At 43.3% G+C, this 21,014-nt stretch overlaps 1 protein-coding gene across 1 annotated transcript in view; it reads right to left on the bottom strand.

Annotated features, from left to right (window-relative positions):
* The window catches only part of PLBD1 (phospholipase B domain containing 1), a 65,509-nt gene extending 46,814 nt beyond the window's left edge, over positions 1–18,695 (bottom strand). The window contains exons 1-2 of the mRNA XM_054444578.2: positions 17,870–18,695; positions 3,084–3,303 (exon numbers count right to left, since the gene is read on the bottom strand). Coding sequence (XP_054300553.1) covers positions 3,084–3,303; positions 17,870–17,984 — 335 coding nt within the window. The 5' untranslated portion in view covers positions 17,985–18,695. The remainder of the gene's footprint in view (positions 1–3,083; positions 3,304–17,869) is intronic.
* Between the last annotated feature and the right edge of the window lie 2,319 nt (positions 18,696–21,014).

Below are 21,014 nucleotides of genomic sequence, written 5' to 3' on the forward strand. Positions count from 1 at the left end.
TTGACTTTTCTGGCCACTGGGGTGCTTTTCTCTCTTGTACTCTGTACTTATGGCTAACAAGCTCTTTTGAGGTTGTTCTCTGCAGTAGAGTTGCTAGCAAGAGTGACCCAGCTTTTCCTTAAGGACATAGTTTTAGAGATTCTAGAGCTATCTCTGCCCTACTCCTGATCATTCGCCCTTGGGCTGCTGCTACTGGTCTGAAGGGAAGGCAGACTCAGATCCTCAAAGCCTGCATCACAATTTGCAACAAGTCTTTTTGTTTGTTTTTAAAATTTTCAAAGGCTGACTTATACATGTCAACTTTTCTTTGAAAGGACATGGCAAAAAGGCAAATTAAACAAGAAAACAGTTCCTGAATAGTATAGCCGAGTGTCTTTTTTTAAGAAACAAAATTACCAGCCTGGGAAACATAGTGAGACCTCATCTCTACTAAAAATAATAAATAAGGCTGGGCGCGGTGGCTCACGCCTGTAACCCCAGCACTTTGGGAGGCCAAGGCAGGTGGATCATCTGAGGTCAGGAGTTCGAGACCAGCCTGACCAACACGGAGAAACCCCGTCTCTACTAAAAATACAAAATTATCCGGGCGTGGTGGCTCATGCCTGTAATACCATCTACACCAGAGGCTGAGGCAGAAGAATCACTTGAACCCGGGAGGCGGAGGTTGCAGTGAACCAAGATCACGCCATTGCACTCTAGCCTGGGCAACAAGAGTGAAACTCTGTCTCAAAAAAAAAAAAAAAATTATTTGAATGTGGTGGCCCATACCTATAGGCTCAACTACTGTGGAAGCTGAGGTGGGAAGATCTCTTAAGCTCAGGAGGTCAAGGCTGCAGTGAGCCATGATTGTGCCACTGCACTCCAGCCTGGTAACAGAGCAAGGCCCTGTCTTAAAATAAATAAATAAATAAAATTTGTGCTTTAATATAGGCCTGGCGTGGTGGTTCATGCCTGTAATCCCAGCACTTTGGGAGGACAAGGTGGGAGGATCACGAGGTCAGGAGTTCGAGACAAGCCTGGCCAATGTGGTGAAACCCCATCTCTACTAAAAATACAAAAATTAGCTGGGTATGTTGGCGTGCACCTGTAGTCCCAGCTACTAGAGAGGCTGAAGCTCAAGAATTGCTTGAATCCGAGAGGCAGAGGTTGCAGTGAGCCGAGATTGTGCCACTGCACTCCAGCCTGGGCGACAGAAAGAGACTCTAACTCAAAACAAACAAACAATTTTTACTCTAATACAGAAGTGTTTTTAAAAAGTTATTATTAGAATGGCTTCTTTTTCTATAGATTTTTTTGGTTAGTGGATAAAGTTACTCAAGAATAGGTCAATGCTTTATCTAAAAAATGAAGGCAAAATGATAAAGCCACCTTCAAAAGTGGCTGCTATGAGATGTTAAAGCTTATTTTTTTATGAGACATAAGAATATCAGAGGTGCCACCTTTGTCAAAGCCCTCTAAATATCTGTGAGCTCTAACAGTAACACCAACAGAAATATCCGAGGGAAAAATGTGCATTCTCAGAACATTCTCAGAGATTAGAGCTGCTTTCTGCAGATCACAGTTTCCATTAATAACCCATTGTATATGTCACTCATGAGTTAATCTAACCTATTTATATTCACACAACTTTGGTTCAAATTATTTCTTCAAACTCGCGACTCAATTTAAATAACAGAATCAGAATTCAGTGCAAACAGAAGTGGATAAAGATTTGGAGAAGTTCAGATTTTTACCTGTATAATATGGTTTTAAACATGTTTAAAAAATCTAATTCAGTTTATGAAGTTTTATACATCTATGAATAGTACGCTGTTAAGGAGATTTGTATGGTAGGGTAAAAAAAAATTGGGTATAAAAATAAAAACAAAAATTTGTAGTTTGTATTAAAAAAGAACAACCAGAGCTCAATAACTAGTCATTCAACATCTGATACAATCTCCAGTACTCAAAATAGATTAAGGCTGACATTTCACTTACTATGACTAAGGCAGTAACAGCCCAAGTAAAGTTTGGTTAAACTGCACTCAACAATCTAGGTCACAGAGAATAAAAGAGGCAAGCAAAGTTATCAAGATACTTTTTATATCAGAGGAGGGATGAGAGTCGATTAAATAAATTGCAACTTTATTTTCCTTAAAGACCTTTTCTCTAAAAGGCATGTATCCTGATTGCATTATTATTAATTACGTCCTTGTTACTTTTATAAGGCAAGGCAAGGACACTAGAATCAAGTAATGGTAGAACTAGAAGAAACATTTATTTTAGACTCATTATAATTTCAATTTAAAAATCTCTGCCCACATGGAGCTATTGTTTCAAGATGGCTGGAAATAAATGCACCAATCTTTTATTTTTAATTACTCTTCTCTGCTCTGTTGTTCTCAAGGAGTGACCCCACCTCTCATTTGCCTTCTACCAGACAACAAGTGACTAGCAGGATGAAATGACTTTGCTGTCTTTAAAATCATTTCATGGCTGGGTATGGTGGCTCACACCTGTAATTCCAACACTGTGGGAGGCAAAGATGGGAGGATGGATTGAGGTCAGGCGTTTAGGGCCAGCCTGGGCAACATGGGGAGACCATCTATGCAAAAATATATAGAATAAAACAAAATGGTTTCATGGGATGGGAAGATTTTTAAGAAGTAAGTGCCATGAGAATTAAAGAGTGCCACACTTGGGGGTTTTGTTCCTTTTAGGCAGGTACTGATTAAAGGAACAAATGCAATTCTGGGCTGGGCACAGTAGCTCATGCTTGTGGTCCCAGCTACTCAGGAGGCTAAGGTGGAAGGATTGCTTGAGCCCAGGAGATCAAGGTTGCAGTAAGCTATGATCGCCACTGCACTCCAGCCTCGCAACAAAGTGAGACCCTGTCCCATGCCTCATCCCTGCAAAAATGCAATTCTGATAAAAAATGCAATTCTGATAAAAAATGCAATTCTGATAACGTCTCTATCACACACGTGAAGAACTCCAGCTACTCTTCAGTTCTAATGTGCAATGCCAGGAAGATGAGAGTCCCATGGAACATGGGAAGGACAGGGGTTGCCTGGCAGTGGCTCCACCATGACTGGGATACTTACGGGGCAGTGAGGTAACCCTCCAAAAAGCCAGCCACAAACATGATGATTTCATTGCTCAGGGCTTGAGAGCCATAGCCAGCTCTGATCTCCAGGATGCCCCAGCCTGTGGTTTTCACAGAGTTATTGTAAAAGCCATAGGCGTCCCCATTCTTGTCCATTACATTTTTGACTTGTACTGTCTTTTCAGTAGGCATCCAGTATGCAGTTGCATAGTAGACTCCTAGAAGAAAAGGGAATAAATGATAAAAATGCCATTCAAATGAGTTGTGATGCATTTTTTTTTCTATGTATCCAACAATTTCAAGACATTTGCTTTTAAAGATTTCCATTCTATTAGAATTGGGAAATCTGCCGTTACAGTTTGCCCTTATTCCAAGCGGGGAAAAACTGGAACCTCGATCAAGGGGGATAAGCCCAAAACACAAAGAGCAAGGTCAAAGGTGGGGGTGTAGCTACAGCATCATAGAGGTGAGCCTGAGTGCTTCATCCATACAGGGTGGGAATCTGGGCAGGGCTGGAGCTGGACCTTACGCCAACTTCTTGAGACCTTGTTTGGAGGTTCTAGCAGGATAGCTCAACTAGTTGTATACCCTTGACCGAAGACTGGTCCTCCTCTATCAGGGATGGTCATCCTCTTTGAGCACACAGCTTCAGGAGGGATGCACATGGAGCAGTGAGGGAGGAAGGGGTCACCCACCTAGCCAGCCAGATGAGCCAAATCAACCCTGGTGGTCAATGGGGTGACAGATGTCACAGACAGATTGCCCTCACATCCAAAGCCCACTTCTTAATTCAGACAAGAATAGGGCTCTTTTCCCTAGTCAGCAACTTCTTCCATTCCCCTTAACAGGTGGAACAAAACATCACCTTTCTCAGGCTCCTTATCCCGTGTCTCCTGCTTAATTCATCTAATGTCATATGACATTAGATTCTTTGCAGAAAAAGTAGAAACTATCACCTGTGACTCCGTCTGGTGTTGATAATTTTGTGTAGGGTCCATCCCTACACAATCCCTGCACTCATCACGCCCGTCTCTCTGTTCTGGTTCACCTCCATCCTTTGAGCCATGCTCTGGATCTCACCCTCCCACCTTCTTTAGGAACTTTGTTCTTTCCTGTATCCTCTTGCTCCTGTGCCCTAAAGCTCCCTCTCTCGGCAGTAGCTTCTCCCCCTTTGGCATAGTTAACATGCTCCATTGTCTCATAGCTAAAAATAAACCAACTACAGAAGCCATCTGGATCCTGTGACCCAATGGAGCTATTGCTGGAATCTCTCACTCCCTTCATGAAATCATTACAAAGTTTAAAGTGTCCACACTGAATCACGGACTGTTTTGAGTGCTGGTGACAGAGCTGTGAACATGACTGGCACAGTTCCAGGCCTCGCCTTCTGGAAAGAGGAATGCACTCACACCCTGTATTTCCTCCTCCTGTCCCTTGCTCCAGCCAGCTGCAGTCTGCTCTCCACCTCCAGGATACCAATGCGGCTTCTGCCTGGGTCACTAACAAAATCCTTGAGTCCTAGTGTCATATGAACTTCTGAAAACCTTGGACTCATGACCACTTATTCTTAAAACTCTTTCCTCCCACGGCCTTTGGGACACTACACCCTCCCCAGTCTCCTTCTCCTGTACCTGCCTTTTTCCTCATTCTCCCCACAGGTTCCTCTTTATCTTCAATACCCCACAGCACACTTGATAACACAATCTGAATGATTCCATCGCACTAGAGATTCGAAATATCCTCCATCGTGATGTTTTCTCTCTCGGTGATCTCCCAGCCTGAAATTTGAATCCATTCTGGCTTCCTTTCTCTTTCTCATAACTTACGTTTAATCAAAGCCTCCTAAATATCTCTCCCACCAATCTCTACCTCTTTATCCCTATATTTCTATGCTACTTTAGGTAACACAACTAGCCGTTTAAGTATAGAAGAGGACTTTTTCAAGGTTTCTCTGACCTTTAATCCATTCTTCGTTCTCTACCAGAGTAGCATTTCTAAAATGTGAACTGATTTTGTTAGCTTGTCGGCTAAGAATGTTTAATAGTTTCTATTTCTTAAAAGTTCTGCTGCCGGGCGCAGTGGCTCACACCTGTAATCCCAGCACTTTGGGAGACCAAGGAGGATGGATCACCTGAGGTCAGGGGTTCGCGACCAGCCTGGCCAACATGGAGAAACCTTGTCTCTACTAAGAATACAAAATGAGCCAGGCGTGATTGTGTGAGCCTGTAATCCCAGCTACACGGGAGGCTGAGGCAGGAGAATTGCTTGAACCCGGGAGGCAGAGGTTGCTGTGAACCTAGATTGTGTCATTGCACTCCAGCCTGGGCAAAAAAGTGCGAAACTCTGTCTCAAAAACAAAAAAACAAAACAAAACCAAAAGTTCTGCTTCCCACTTGGCCTTCGGGACCTGGTTTCCATCTACCTATCCAGCTTCCTCATCACCCACATGTACATTCCACGATCCAGAGACCATTGCATACAGCTCTCCAACCTGCCAGTAACTAGGTCAACACCTTTGACTTTGCAGATGCTACTTTTTCTGCCTGGCGTTTTCCCTCTTGTTAGCCACCTAGCAATCTCAAAACTGCTATTTAGGACTCAGGAAGCAGCGCCTCTGTTGCAGGGGATGCCTTCCTCTACAAGCTCAATGCTTGTAAGCACACCCTCTTTACGCCTTGTCACACTGTACTGTAACTTACATGCTTGCTCCTGCTCCTAGACTAGAAGCTCCCTGAGGCCAGAGACTGTGTCTTCAGCACTTGTAGTGCCTGGCCCATAATGGGTACTCAAGAAATATTTGTGAAAGGAAGGAAGACTTAGGAAGAAAGAGAAAGAAACAAGGAAATAAGACATGGAGAAAGGAAATGGTAAAATATGACGTGCTCTTTTCTCTGTCTGAGAGGCCACTGCACATGTGCTGTGGTTGAAGAATCTGTACATTCAGGTCAGTCATCAGAGAGGTGGGAGGAGGCCAGAAAGACTCTCAGGTTTTAGGCTGAGTCTCAGTGGATGGATGCTGTATCATTTACCAAGAAAGGAAGCACATGGACAATATGTCTGGGAGGGATCAGGAGTTTAGTTTTAGACATATTGAGTTTTTAGTGATTAAAAGACTAGAAAGTTTTCAGATTAAATATTTACACAGGGTTATTTGTTGGCAAACGTTCCAAATTGGACCTACATTTTACTTTTTTTTTTTTTTTGAGATGGAGTTTCCCTCTGTCATCCAGGCTAGAGTGCAATGGCAAGATCTCAGCTCACCGCAACCTCCACCTCCTGGTTTCAAATGATTCTCCTGCCTCAGCCTCCTGAGTAGCTGGGACTACAGGCATGCACCATCACATCCGGCTAATTTTGTATTTTTAGTAGAGGCATTGTTTCTCCAGGTTGGTCAGGCTGGTCTCGAACTCCCAACCAGGTGATCCGCCTGCCTCGGCCTCCCAAAGTGCTGGGATTGCAGGCATGAGCCACCGTGCCTGGCCAACATTTTACTTTTTGATGTTAAGATTGTCTATCAGCCGGGTGCAGTGGCTCACCGCTATAATTCCAGAATTTTGGGAGGCCGAGGAGGGAGGATCACCTGAGGTCAGGAGTTTGAGACCAGGCTGACCAACATGGAGCAACTCCGTCTCTACTAAAAATACAAAATTAGCCGGGCGTGGTGACACAAGCCTGTAATCCCACCTACTTGGGAGGGGAGGGCAGGAGAATCGCTTGAACCTGGGAGGCGGAGGTTGCAGTGAGCCGAGATTGTGCTATTGCACTTCAGCCTGGGCAACAAACAAGAGCGGAATTCTCTCTCAAAAAAAAAAAAAAAAAGACTGTCTATCACACTTTTCAAAATAAGACATACATGTGGCCAACAAGCATGTGAAAAAAAGCTCAACATCACTGATAATTAGCAAAATGCAAATCAAAACCACAATGAGATACCATCCCACATGAGTCAAAATGGCTATTATTTAAAATGTCAAAAAATAACAGGTGCTGGTGAGGTTTCAGAGAAAAAGGAATGCTTATACACTGTCGGTGAGAGTGTAAATTAGTTCAACCATTGTGGTGATTCCTCAAAGACCTAAAAACAGAAATACCATTCAACCCAGTAATCCCATTACTGGGCATATACTCAAAGGAATATAAATTGTTCTGTCATAAAGACACATGCACACATATGTTCATTGCAGCACTACTCACAATAGCAAAGACATGGAATCAACCTAAAGGCCCATCAGTGGTAGACTGGATAAAGAAAGTGTGGTACATAAACAGCATGAAATACTATGCAGCCATAAAAAAAGGATAAAATAATGTGCTTTGCAGGAACATGGATGGAGCTGGAGGCCATTATCCTGAGCAAACATAGGAACAGAAAACCAAATACTGCATGTTCTCACTTATAAGTAGGAGCTAAACGATGAGACACATCCTTTAGTCCATTACGTTTCTAATGGACACATAGAAGGGAACAACAGACACTGGGGCCTACTTCAGGATGGAGGGAAGAAAGAGAGAATCAGGAAAAATAATTAATGGGTACTAAGCTTAATACCTGGGTGATGAAATAATTCATACAATAACTCCTGTGACACACATTTACCTATATAGTAAACCCGCACATGTATCCCTGAACTTAAAAGTTAAAAACAGAAATACCATTCAACCCAGTAATGCCATTACTGGGCATATACCCAAAGGAATATAAATTGTTCTATCATAAAGACACTTGCATACGTATGTTCATTGCAGCATTATTCACAATAGCAAAGACACGGAATCAACCTAAATGCCCATCAGTGGTAGACTGGCAACAACGATAGACTGGAAATGTGGCACATATACACCATGGAATACTATGCAGCCATAAAAAATGATGAGTTCATGTTCTTTGTAGGGACATGGATGAAACTGGAGACCATCATTCTCAGCAAACTATCGCAAGGACAAAAAACCAAACACCGCATGTTCTCACTCATAGATGGGAATTGAACAATGAGAACACATGGACACAGGAAGGGGAACATCACACACCAGGGCCTGTTGTGGGGTGGGGGGCGGGGGGAGGGATAGCATTAGGAGATATACCTAATGCTAAATGACGAGTTAATGGGTGCAGCACACCAACATGGCACATGTATACATATGTAACAAACCTGCACGTTGTGCACATGTACCCTAAAACTTAAAATATAATAATAATAATAAAATTAAAAAAAAAGAAATTGTGGTACATATACACCATGAAATACTATGCAGCCAAAAAAAAAAAAGACTGTCTATCAAATATGCACTAAAAGTAGTCTTAATACTAGAGCATCATGGCACCGTGGTCCAGGGGCTCGGTGATAGGCTGGGGCTTAGTCAGGCTTAGAAACTAATCCTGATTAAACGCTTAAGGAATGATCTGAGGAGGCATAAGTCAATTTACTTCTGAGTACAATGACCATCATGGCAGGCCTTCACAATCGTTAATCGGAAGTAATGGCATTAAGAAATAGGGAGGTGTCAAATAATTTGCCAATAAACTGCGGGTGACAAATAATAGTTTGATTGTTAATGGAGCCATTTGGCCACAATTTGACAATTGTAGGCAGCACCCATGGAAACTTCCCTTCTCCACCCAAAGGCAATAAATGTGTTTTCCAAATTCATTTTTGACCATATATCCCCAGCTTTTCTCACACGTTCCCTTCCACCCTCACCTCCAGGGAGCCTCGTAGGGAAATGAGGAAGTGTGGCTGCTTGAATAAAAAGTGGAGTCATAAACAGGAACCATAAAAGAAAAAAGGAAGGTGTGTCTCTTCTCTTTTCTTTCTACCCACAAAGCATGATTTTAGCTTTTTCTTCTCCAAAGCCTTGGCATTTCTCTTCGTAAGCACCCCAGGCCTGCCTTCCCCTTCCCTTTCCAATCAATCAACTCCTTTTTGCTGTAATTTGGGGCTTGCTCAAGGTAACCTGAGTACTAAACCAAGAGTTATGTTTTCACTGTTGCTGGTCCTACATAATTTCCTGACCACAAAAAGAAACTTCTGCAAATACGTGCTTTTTTGACACTCGTGTACCTCCATGCATGAAAAAACCTTTACTCAATCCCCAAGAGATTTTGGTGAGAAAAATGTCCTGCCAACAGTTTAGCATGTGCTTTGAGAATAAAGCCAAAATCAGAGTTTTCATTCCACTCCAACTGAGGTCCTCCATTCCTCAATGCTTTCTCTAAGTTTCACCTCTTCCTGGTTTTCCCAGTATTCATGCTATTTTCTGATTTTCTTAAATCCTGTAATAGTTTAAGCCATTATACTTTTCCATTTTTTAAAAACACCTTCATGATGGGAGGTGGATAGTATGAAAAGTACAATAGTGAAAAGGTAGAAAAATAGTACATAATTCTAATGCAAACCTAGTTTTATACAAGTTCTGTGAAAGCGCGGACTGTTTCTGCTTAACACTCTATAAATCTGACAAAATAATGTTTCTTTGATGAATCTAGTTTGTGTGTGTTCTTTAAATGAAAAGAAAGCCATTTATTTATTTATTTATTTATTATTTATTTTTGAGCTGGGGTCTCACTCTGTTGCTCAGGCTGGAGTGCAGTGGTACAAGCACAGCTCACTACAGAGTGGAATTCCTGGGTTCAAGCAATCCTCCTACCTGAGCCTCCCAGAAAAGGAAGCTCATCAGAGCACTCATTCACAGAAGTTAGTATGAAATAACTCAAGTAATTATGTTTTCAAGCCCGGGTGAGAAACTTACTAAATGGCTCAGAATCTTGGATTAAGTCTATCCAGCCCCAAGAGCAAGAGCTATTTGTTGGTATTTTCTTTAGAGTTGTGAAAAGGAAAAGTCAGAATTCAAACATTTTAACAGCAATATCCTCAAAATCAATGCACTTGATTAAATATCTGTTGAATGAATGGGAATGTTATTTATAAAAAGTATTTTTCTTCTATAAATAAAGATGGAAAATATGCCATCATTTTTATATTTCTGTCTATATAAAAGCCCAAACACCAAAATTAAATTTCTTTTATTAATATTTACTTGTATACTCTGATTAATATTTTATTTATTTAATTTTTTTTTTTTTGAGACAGAGTTTTTGCTCTTATTGCCCAGGCTGGAATGCAATGGTGCAATCTTGGCTCACCACAACCTCCGCCTCCCGGGTTCAAGCGATTCTCCTGCCTCAGCCTCCCAAGTTGCTGGGATTATAGGCATGCACTGCCATGCCTGGCTGATTTTGTATTTTTAGTACAGACAGGGTTTCTCCATGTTGGTCGGGCTGGTCTCGAACTCTTGACCTCAGGTGATTTGCCTGCCTTGGCCTCCCAAAGTGCTGGGATTACAGGCATGACCCACTGCGCCCGGCCCAATTAATATTTTCTAAGAGTTCATTGTTTTCAGTTGAAAAAATTCCTACCCTGTCTTAGAAAAAAAATGTATAAAATACTCATAAGTAGCTTAAACTATTCTCTCCCATATTTGGATTCTATAATAATTTTTCTAGCACCTCATTTATGAAAGAGCAGGTAGTTTTCAACCCCAAGCAATGCAATGTTTACTTAATATATTCAGAAGTCAGAGGGGAAAAAAAGAGAAAGAAATGAGAAAGAGAACAAGCAAAAGATGTTAGAGAAAACAGAAAAAAATTATAACGAAAACAATCTATTCCTATTGGGTTTAGCTAAAAATTCACTGGTTTTGGTCCTTGAATTCCTTTTCTCTTTTATGTCTGCTTGGCTAGTCTCTCAGTATACCTCTGTGTACCTTGGCATTGCACTTGCCTTCTTTGAAAGGTCTCTCAGTAAATTGATACCCGGTTTCTGGATTTGTTTTGACTCTTCATTGGAGTCACTAAGGAAATAACTGATTTGTAAATTAAACAATCTCCAGTAAACAAAATTGTAAGTAGGTGTTTAAGCCTTGGATCTCTCCAGAGATCAGAGACTAAGATGCTTGCTGGAAAGAGGATTATTTTGGCAAGTACTCCCAGAGAACAGGAGTGATGGGCTGGGAGAGTGAAAGGGAGGAACACTGATTCAAGGGTGCATTCTGAGCTGGCTTCCACTGTGGACACACGGGTTGATCCCACTGGGACTAGCGTCGGAAATCTTCATCCCAGGGACGGAGGACCCAGCTACCTGCTCCCATACTACAAAGGTCAAACGTTGCCCTAGGGAGGGTTAATTCCCTCACTCCATGTCTGCATGTGCTCCAGGACTAAGTGGCTGTGATTTCAGAGACGCCCTGAGGTGGAAACGAAGAGATTTCTACAGTGAGGCTGAGAGGAGGCACCTCAGGTCACCTGCATGAAGTGGAAATAGAAGGCAAGCGAGAGGATGTGAGGTGGGCCGCAGGGTCAGAAGTGCGGGACACACTAGATAAGTAGAAAGGGATACAGCTTTAAAAACTAGCTTCAAAACAACAATCCACGAATGCAGAAAAATGCTGGAGATTTGCTTAGATCTGGAATGATCCCTTTCCTTCATCCTGTTGAAACATACCGATTTGTCACTGGCAGCTGAAATCAGAGTTCTTGCCAAAAGCCCTATCAGCAGAAAGTCAACTTTGCCCCGTTCTGGTTCCATACTGTTAGGTCAGTCCTCATCTAGATTACTCATTAATTGTGCATTTGTGTCTGCTTGGTCCTAAAAATTTGATTACAAGCTCCTTGCAGATGAGAGGTGGAGTCTCACATTTCATTGTATCCACTCCCTTGGGCCTAGCACAATGCTTTATGGATTACGTGGCCACGTGGATCCCAAACTTTCTTTTTTTTTTGAGACAGAGTTTCGCTCTTGTTGCCAAGGCTAGAATGCAATGGCACGGTCTTGGCTCACCACAACCTCCGCATCCCAGGTTCAAGCAATTCTCCTGCCTCAGCCTCCCGAGTAGCTGGGATCACAAGCGTGTGCCACCACACCCGGCTAATTTTGTATTTTTAGTAGAGATGGGGTTTGTCCATGTTGGTCAGGCTGGTCTCGAACTCCCGACCTAAGGTGATCTGCCCGCCTTGACCTCCCAAAGTGCTGGGATTACAGGCGTGAGCCACTGCACCTGGCCTGGATCCCAAACTTTCACACTGGCTGGGCAGGTCACACCTGGTGACAGACTTTATCAAGTTATATAAACTTGATAGTATAGTCATTCTTGATTTCTAATTATGAATTAGAACTTTGGTGCCCTAGGTTTGCAAATGACCTCAAAGAGAATAACACCAGTGTGAATAACTTGACACTCCCTTATGCTGAAATTATTACTGCATATGCAAGGCAGATGGACAAATTTCAGAGCCAGCCTGTCTCTTTCATTGAAGTGCTCATTCTGTTTTCAACTCTCTCAATCAAGAGACTTCCACAATTTTCTCTAGGAAGACTGTAACATGGCCAGGTATGGTAGCTCATGCCTGTAATCCCAGAACTTTGGAGGCCAAGGCAGGCTGATCACCTGAGGTCAGGAGTTTGAGACCAACCTGTCCAACATGGTGAAACTCCCGTCTCTACTTAAAAATACAAAAATTAGCCAGGTGCGGTGGCACACACTTATAATCCCAGCTACCTGGGAGGCTGAGGTAGGAGGATCGCTGGAACCCAGGAGGTGGAGGTCACAGTGAGTTGAGATTGCACCACTGCAGTCCAGCCTGGGTGACAGAGTGAGACTCTCTCTCAAAAAAAAAAAAGACTAACTGAACATGATTATGTTATCTGTGTAGACAGTGTTTCAAGTTTTAAGCTAAAATTTCTCCATAATTTCACTACCTCTATTTCATTTTTTACCACATTAAGTAAATTCCTGTTTTGCAGTAGCACAAAGAAGCTCCGTAATAACATTATTAACACATTTTCTAGTTACATTTTCAAGCTGGATGTTCAAAAGATTGTAACATATAAGTTGTATAAACTAGACTCTATTCCATTTTTTTGAAAGGCAAAACTTAAATGCATAAAAATTACTTAAAATGCTGAAGAAAATAAATCCCTTGGGTTTTATTCCATGAAGCGTACCACTACCTCTTTTATTTTGCTGTCTCCATAGTTAATGCCTTATAATGTGAAATCTAACAAAAGCAAAAGATAACAAGTGACAATGTAAAATTCATGTCTAAAGAAGTATGAAAACAAAAATTTATTTTCTGCATGTCAGAACACTCAAGACAAAGTTCATGTTTCTTAGTATATATATTATAAAAATAAGCCACCATGAAAATGTTTTTAAAAAATTGTTTTACTTCAATGTAAACACTGAAGGAGGATCCTTTTAAATATTCTTCTAAAGAAAGATTTTTATCTTTGCTACCAAATTTATGTTTTCAGAAGGACCAGGAAACAAAGTTTAATAATGAAGATAAGTGGGCACTTCCTTCAGACTTTGTTCTGGAACTTATCTTGTGTACATTATGCAAACAAGTTGATAAAGGGAGAGCACAAGAAAATATTCAAGTTGGGACTGGGCATGATGACTCACACCTGTAATCCCAGCACTTCGGGATGCCAAGGCAGGTGATGCACTTGAGGCCAGGAGTTCGAGACCAACCTGGGCAACATGGTGAACCTCATCTCTACAAAAAATACAAAAATCAACCAGGCATGGTGGTGCATGCTGTATCCCAGTTACTCGGGAGGCTGAGGCATGAGAATCACTTGAACCTGGGAGGCGGAGGTTGCACGGAGCCAAGATCATGCCTTTGCACTCCAGCTTGGGTGACAGAGCAAGACTCTGTCTCAAAAAAAAAAATACTTCAAAGCACATGGATTATCGTCTTCAATCCTGCCTGCCTTATCAAGACACAATAACTTTTTAGAGAAAAACAACTTCAGTGGCCACTGAATTATACAGCACTTACTGCATGTCAGGCACAGTGTTTCTGATAACAACCCCATGAGATAGACACTTATAATACCCATCTTCCAGATGAGGAAACCAAAATACATATAGAGAAAATAACTGGCTAAAAGGTCACATGGCAAGTGTTGGAGCCAGGATTCAAACACAGGCATTAGGGTTCCAAAGGATTTCCTTTTTCTGGAATTCTGTGTTACCTCTCTAATACTATACTTTCAAGAATGAAGGACTTCCATGTAAAGAATGAACATACTGAGCAACTGTGAGGCCTACGTCGAGTGAATTTGGAAATAAGAATGTCCTCAGAGACTAGGTGCAGTGGTGGTCGCCTGAACCCCAGGGCTTTGGGAAATGAACCTGTGGGTGGATCACTTGCGAGCAAGAGTTTGAGATCAACCTGGGTAACATAGTGAGACTCTATCTCTACAAATAATTTTTTTTTTAATTAGCCAAGTGTGGTGATGTGCACCTGTAGTCCCATCTACTCTGAGGCTGCAATGAGCTATGATTGTACCACTGTACTCCAGCCTGGGTGATAGAGCAAGGCCCTATCTCCAAATAAATGAATAAATAAATAAATAAGAATGTCTGCAGAGTTAAAGGAGCAACTGAAATTGACCCCAATCATAGGTCTGCCAAATCAGCTTATGGAGACTGAATGTTCCAGGATATTAAACTTTTTGACAACCAGATAAAGGTATTAACTGTTATTATCAAGTGGACACTGGTAAGCCATGGCAATGTGGAAAAGGCAGTGTCCCAACATCAGGGACCAGTAATGCCAGGCAAGCACCATGCAGTGGAGGGGCACTCTCTCAGCTGACTCAAGTGTATGATGCCTACCAGGAGACAGACAAATCAGGCCTCCAGCCTGACAATCTGTGATGTTATCTACCCCCATGTGGTTTGATTACAGTGAGAAAGTGCCTAGAGCAGACCTCACAAATATCCAGTCTGCCTGACAGTTATATTTCTAACTAAAAATTAACGCTAAGTCTGATGAATAGCCTCGGGTGTATATCAGGGTGAATCAGCTTTCTTAGCTGTGATCAGATATGGAGCAGTAGAAAGACTGAATTTCTGAAGTCTAGCCCTGCAAGGCCGAGGGCCAGATTCTGAACCAGTTTTACCAATATACATATCATTGTATGAGTCTCTCAGCAGCCAACCCTAAAAGAATGTCTGCAGAGTTAAAGGATCAACTGAAACTGACTCCAATCATAGGTCTGCCAAATCACCTTATGGAGACTGAATGACTTCCAAGATGTTAAACTTTTTCAGAACCAGATAAAGGTATGATTTATTTCTCTAGTGACCACCTGACTTCTCCATACATACCACTCAGAAAAAATTATATAAGGACCTTCTAAAATCAATTATGGGACTTTTGGTCTAGAAAGATAAAGGTAACACCATATGTCTGAAATCATAGCTTGAAAGATTTGGCTAGAATGACTGTGCAATTATTTGTCAACTTCTGGAATAATAAAACTATGAAGTAACCTTTACAAATTGAAGAATATGCAAGAATTAACTAAAAGTGTCCGGGCATGGTAGCTCACACCTGTAATCCCAGCACTTCGGGAGGCTGAGGCGGGCAGATCACTTGAGGCCAGGAGTTTGAGACTAGTCTGTCCAACCTGTTGAAATCCCGTCTCTACAAAAAATATAAAAATTAGCTGGGCGTGGTGGTATGTGCCTGTAATTCCAGCTACTCGGGAGGCTGAGTCAGGAGAATTGCTTGAACCAAAGATGCGGAGGTTGCAGTGAGCCGAGATCACGCCACTGTACCCAGCCTGGGGGGAAATTAAAAATAATAGGAAATAATAGTAAAAAAATAAAAATAAAAGTAAAATTAAAAATTGAAGAAGTTGTTTTTGGGTAGATAGATGCATGTGAGTGGATATAAAATCCATTCCAAGGGGATGGACATGCAATCCCTTTAGTGTTTACTGAATTCCTACTAAGTTCAGGGTACTGAGCTGGGTACTTCAGAGAACACATGACGAGTGAGAGGTAGCAAGTCCCAGTTCTTTACTCTTTGGTTGTTCGCAGGCTAGTAGAAGGTAAAGACAAAGACCCAAAAAGCCTCGAGGGAAAACAGATTAATGTGGGTAGGACAAAGGAAACAGAGATCTCATCTGCTGAAATAGTGTGGCATCACCAGACGTCCTTAACACCTAGGTAAGTAAGAATCCTTTCCAGATTGCTGGGCATGGTGCTGTCAGGATCACTTCATCTCAGAAATGTCCTTACTTTCTGCCTTAGCTCCCGAACCTCCAAGCATGGATTCAGCTTCCTGTTGGAGGAATTGTTTAAGATGCAGTTTCTTACAAGGTGGTACCTTCTTGAATCAATAGCACTCCATCTTCAGAAAAACAACGCCTCTATCTCACTCCTCTGGCTGCCCCCTCCACCTACAAAAACACTTAATCTCAATCGTCCAAAAAACCAGAAAAGGAATAAAGATTTTAGCCAGCATTCCAAACACAAAAGCTACCTCCACTTTTGGGACCCTCCCCAGCCTCCCCCAGGTACATCTGAATGAGCTGTCTCCCTAGACTAGAAGTAGGCACCAAGGCCACCTCCATAGTTTAGGCAAAGAACACAGAAAATCACGAGTCAGGAGCCTGTGGGTACATCTGATCCCACAGACTGGCACAGACTGGAAAGATTTAAGATTGAAGAGTGATAACTGGGCAAGTTTCGAAAACTAAGGCTCTTGATGATGGAAGGTAGTGTAACAAGAATCAGTACACATATTTAGGAAGGGGCATCCTCCCCAAGCCCCACCCTACTCTTGTACAAGGTCAGCACAGAAAAGGGGATTATGAAATAAAACAAAATTAATTGTTATTATTACTTTAGAATTCTTTCAAGTCCCTTAGTTATAGTTCATAATCTTCACCTCCTTAGGAATGGAAATCATAAATCCAAGGCTTTTTAATTTAATTTAGTTTAATTTTGGCAAAGGATGTAGATTTGCGTGAATACCTGTAGAGATAAAACCTGTTTTTCCAAGAGGGAAGTAGTTAAGAAAATGCCCTCTGGCATCCCCTAACTGTCTTATTTGCTGTGTTATCTTTATGCGAATTACTTCTGATCAATCTCACTTTTCTCATCTGCAGAATGGGGAATATAATCCTATTTAGGATTATATATTTAAAAAAAAAAAAAAACGGCCGGGCGCGGTGGCTCATGCCTGTAATCCCAGCACTTTGGAAGGCTGAGGCAGGCGGATCGCCCGAGTCAGGCGTTCGAGACCAGCCTGTCCAACATGGTGAAACCTCGTCTCTACTAATAATGCACAAATTAGCTGGGCATGGTGGCTGACGCCTGTAATCCCAGCTACTTGGGAAGCTGAGGGAGGAGAATCGCTTGAACTCGGGAGGCGGAGGTTGCAGTGAGCCGAGATCACACCACTGCACTCCAGCCTCGCCCACAGAGCGCGACTCTGTCTCAACAACAACAACAAAACCAAAAGGCCTTTAAGCCCACTGCCTGGCACATATCAAACTGACAATCGTGCAATCGTGATTTTAAGCCAAAGTCACTGTAAATTTTTAAAACACAAAACAAATGGCAAGCCGGAACCATACCTCCCTACGATCTGGATAAATATATTTAGATGCTCATTGGCTGGAGTTTCTAGGACCAGCCCAGGCTCTGTGGGCCAAGAATCGGCGCAGGAGCGAACCGATTTGTTGGCCAACAATTCGGGCCAAAACTTGTAAAGTTGGCAGACGCACTCGCCATGCCTTTCTCAAGTGCCCTCGCTGCGCAGCCGCAGGGCTGGAGCGAGACCGCCGGTCAGAGGCGCGTTTCTCTGAGTTCACCCAGGAACCAGACGCCCGCTGGACTTCAACTCCGCCGGACGCGGGGCACGGGCGCTGACAGGCTCCTGGGAGCCTCCCCGGGCGCCCCCCGCCCAGGGCGCGCTCTGCTCACCTGCCGAATTCGCCGGCTCCGCGGCGACCAACAACAGCGGCGGCAGCAGCAGCAGCAGCAGAAGCGGCGGCGGCGGTGGCAGCCCCGGGCGCCCGCCCGGACAGCCGCGGGTCATCGCTCCACGGCCGCGACCTTCCTCTGCGGGCTCAGGCGGCCGCGGCGGCCCGCGGTGGCAGAAGTTGCAAGAGAGGATCCTGGTCTACTCAGGGGCGCCGCCTCTCCGAGGTGGGGCGTCCTCAACTTTCCTCTGTCATGAGCCCGGCCTGCTCCGGGCTCTGAGGGGCGAGGACGCTTCACGTGGTGGCCTGCGGCCCACCCCGCCTAGGAAAGGCGGATCCTTTACGTCTGACCCTCTAGCAACCCGTGGGCCGATCTGGAAAAGTTCCCCAGCTGCACTTCTGGGAAATGCAGAGGCTGCCTGCCGCTTTCTTTGGCAGTTTTGCGGCCCAAGGCTTGGGCCAATCAGTTCACATCAACACCCCTACTAGCCTCTGCCTCCGGGGTCGACCATTTATCTCCAGCAGCGGACCAGGCGCCCGGGGCCAAGGTGACATGCGACGCCCTGCCTACACGCAGCTCGGATCCTCTGCTGTTTCTGGCGAGGCCTCCACAGGTGCATTTCCCTCAGCGATTAGCATGCCTCTCCTTCCCAGGCTGTTTAACCTAAATCCATGCGCTGTAGCTCAGATTTTTTATGCTTTTTGCTTCCTCTTCGTTGGCTGGAGCCAACACGAGAGAGTGATTCAGACGGGGCTGACACTAGACTCACTCTTAGTTTCTGTGGAGTCCCCATTTGTGTGTGGGGTCAGTTAAAAGTGACATTGTGAAGTAGTCAAAAGTTATGCCTTGGGTGATATTGTGAAGTTGGCACCGGGTGCCCTAGGTGACATTGTGAAGTAGGCAAAAGGCATTTCATTCATTCAATCAGCATTGGCTGGGCCCATCTCATGCTCCAGGTACCAGTGATATAAAGACAACTAAGAGCATGCCTCACCACAGACAAAAAGAACTAAGCCAGCCGGGCGCGGTGGCTCACGCCTGTAATCCCAGCACTTTGAGAGGCCGAGGTGGGCGGATCATGAGGTCAGGAGATGGAGACCATCCTGGCTAACACGGTGAAACCCCGTCTCTACTAAAAATACAAAAAATTAGCCGGACATGGTGGCGGGCGCCTGTAGTCCCAGCTACTTGGGAGGCTGAGGCAGGAGAATGACGTGAACCCGCTAGGCAGAGCTTGCAGTGAGCCAAGATAGCGCCACTGCACCCCATCCTGGGCGACAGAGCGAGACTCGTCTCAAAATAATAATAATAATAATAATAATACTTTAAAAAAAAAGAACTAAGCCTTATAGATAAGCAAGTACACAGAAGTTGCCATTCTGCTGTATTAGAGCTATGTTTAAGGTGCAGTGGGAGAGGGAGAAGGAGGGAACAAGCCACCACTCAGATGGGGGCCTCAGCACCCCACTCCTCCTCTCGGCCTTTCTTCTAAGCTTAACCTAGGTGTCAAGGAGAGATGAGAAGACAGAATGAGAAGTACCTTTCATAACGGGGAAAATGCACTTGTAATTGTTAGAAAAGATGAAGAACCTAAAAGTCCATCAAATCTCTGTGCAAATTGTGAAACGCAAGTCACAATTTTGTGGTCCAGGCACCGTGGCTCATGCCTGTAATCCCAACACTTTGGGAGGCCAAGGTGGGAGGATCACCGGAGCCCAAAAGTTCAAGACAAGCCTATGCCACATAGGGAGACTCCAACTCGTTTTTTTTTTAATTAAAATTAAAGTCACAATTTTGTTTAATGACATTTAATGAATGAAGACATCGAGGACATTGTAAAAGTTGCACATTTTCCTTCAAGTTAGAAAATTAAAATGAAGAAAAATTATGAAAATTTTGGTTGTGTTATGATGGGAAGAGAACCACATTAGGATATTCAAGGAAGTGGCGCCACCCCAAATATTTGAGTCATATTGCCCTATACCACCCTCCTTCACCTTACTAACCCTTCTGATCCAAGGAGCCAAGTGTTCTGATGAAGTAAGATGCATATAAATGCCTAATGTGAATCTTGAGGCATTCATTCATCTATTATTTGTCATCAAATATTCGTTGACTCCCATGTTCCAAGCATAGAGCAGTAAACAAAACAAAGTCCCTGCCCTCACAGAGCTTGCATTCCAGTAGTAGGGAGCAAATTATACATATAAACAAATTAATTGGATCAGGACTTCTTCACCTCAGCACTATTGAAATTTTGGAGCAGACAACTCTTTGTTGTGGGGGGGTTGTCCTGGGCACCCCTTGGCCTTTACCTACTGGATGCTAGTGGCACCCCCATTGAAAATGTCTTCAGACTTTGTCAAATGCTCCCGTAGGGGGTCAAAAATGCCCCCTAGTTGAGAATTGCTGAATTAGATGATGATAAATATTGCTTTCTTTAAATTGTGCCAGTTTTACATACCTGGGAGGAAAATGAGCTGCAAAACTCACACATAGTTAGGAAAATAAATCTTGGGACCCCAAAATCACTATGCCAAGGGAAGAGTCAAGCGGAAACTATGTCAGGCAAACCTGCCTCTCATTTTATTCTGAAATAAGATAGCTACAAAGATAAGAAACTACATACATCCCTCACAATTTGCCCACAAGGAAATTCTCTGTGGACCAAGGGCAGACAGAACTTAAAGTCATCCCTCTGAGGCTCACCTGAGACAAATGCACATCTGATTGCTTCCTCTGCAGTATTGTATATGTAAAAATGCAGACTCCATTAGCCAGACTAAATTGTGTATTCTGTGGAAGGCTGAGCAAGGATTCAAAAGAATGTAACATTTTGTCTCTTTTCTACTTCTAACATGGAAGACCCCACTTTGAGTTGTCTCGCCTTACCAGACTGAACCAATGTACATCTTACACATATTGACTGATGTCCCATGTCTCCCTAAAATGTATAAAAGTAAGTTGTTAGGCACATGTCGTCAGGACCTCCTGAGGCTGTGGCCCTGGTGTGTCCTTAACTTTGGCAAAATAAACTTTCTAAATTGACTGAGACCTGTCTCAAATCTTCTGGGTTCACATACTAAAGCTGCAATGAGGAGGACCAAAGTTGCTGGCTGCGAAATGTTCTCATCACTTCTATAAT

The sequence above is a fragment of the Pongo pygmaeus genome, chromosome 10 (assembly GCF_028885625.2).
Source record: "Pongo pygmaeus isolate AG05252 chromosome 10, NHGRI_mPonPyg2-v2.0_pri, whole genome shotgun sequence".
NCBI classification, from domain to species: Eukaryota; Metazoa; Chordata; class Mammalia; order Primates; family Hominidae; genus Pongo; species Pongo pygmaeus.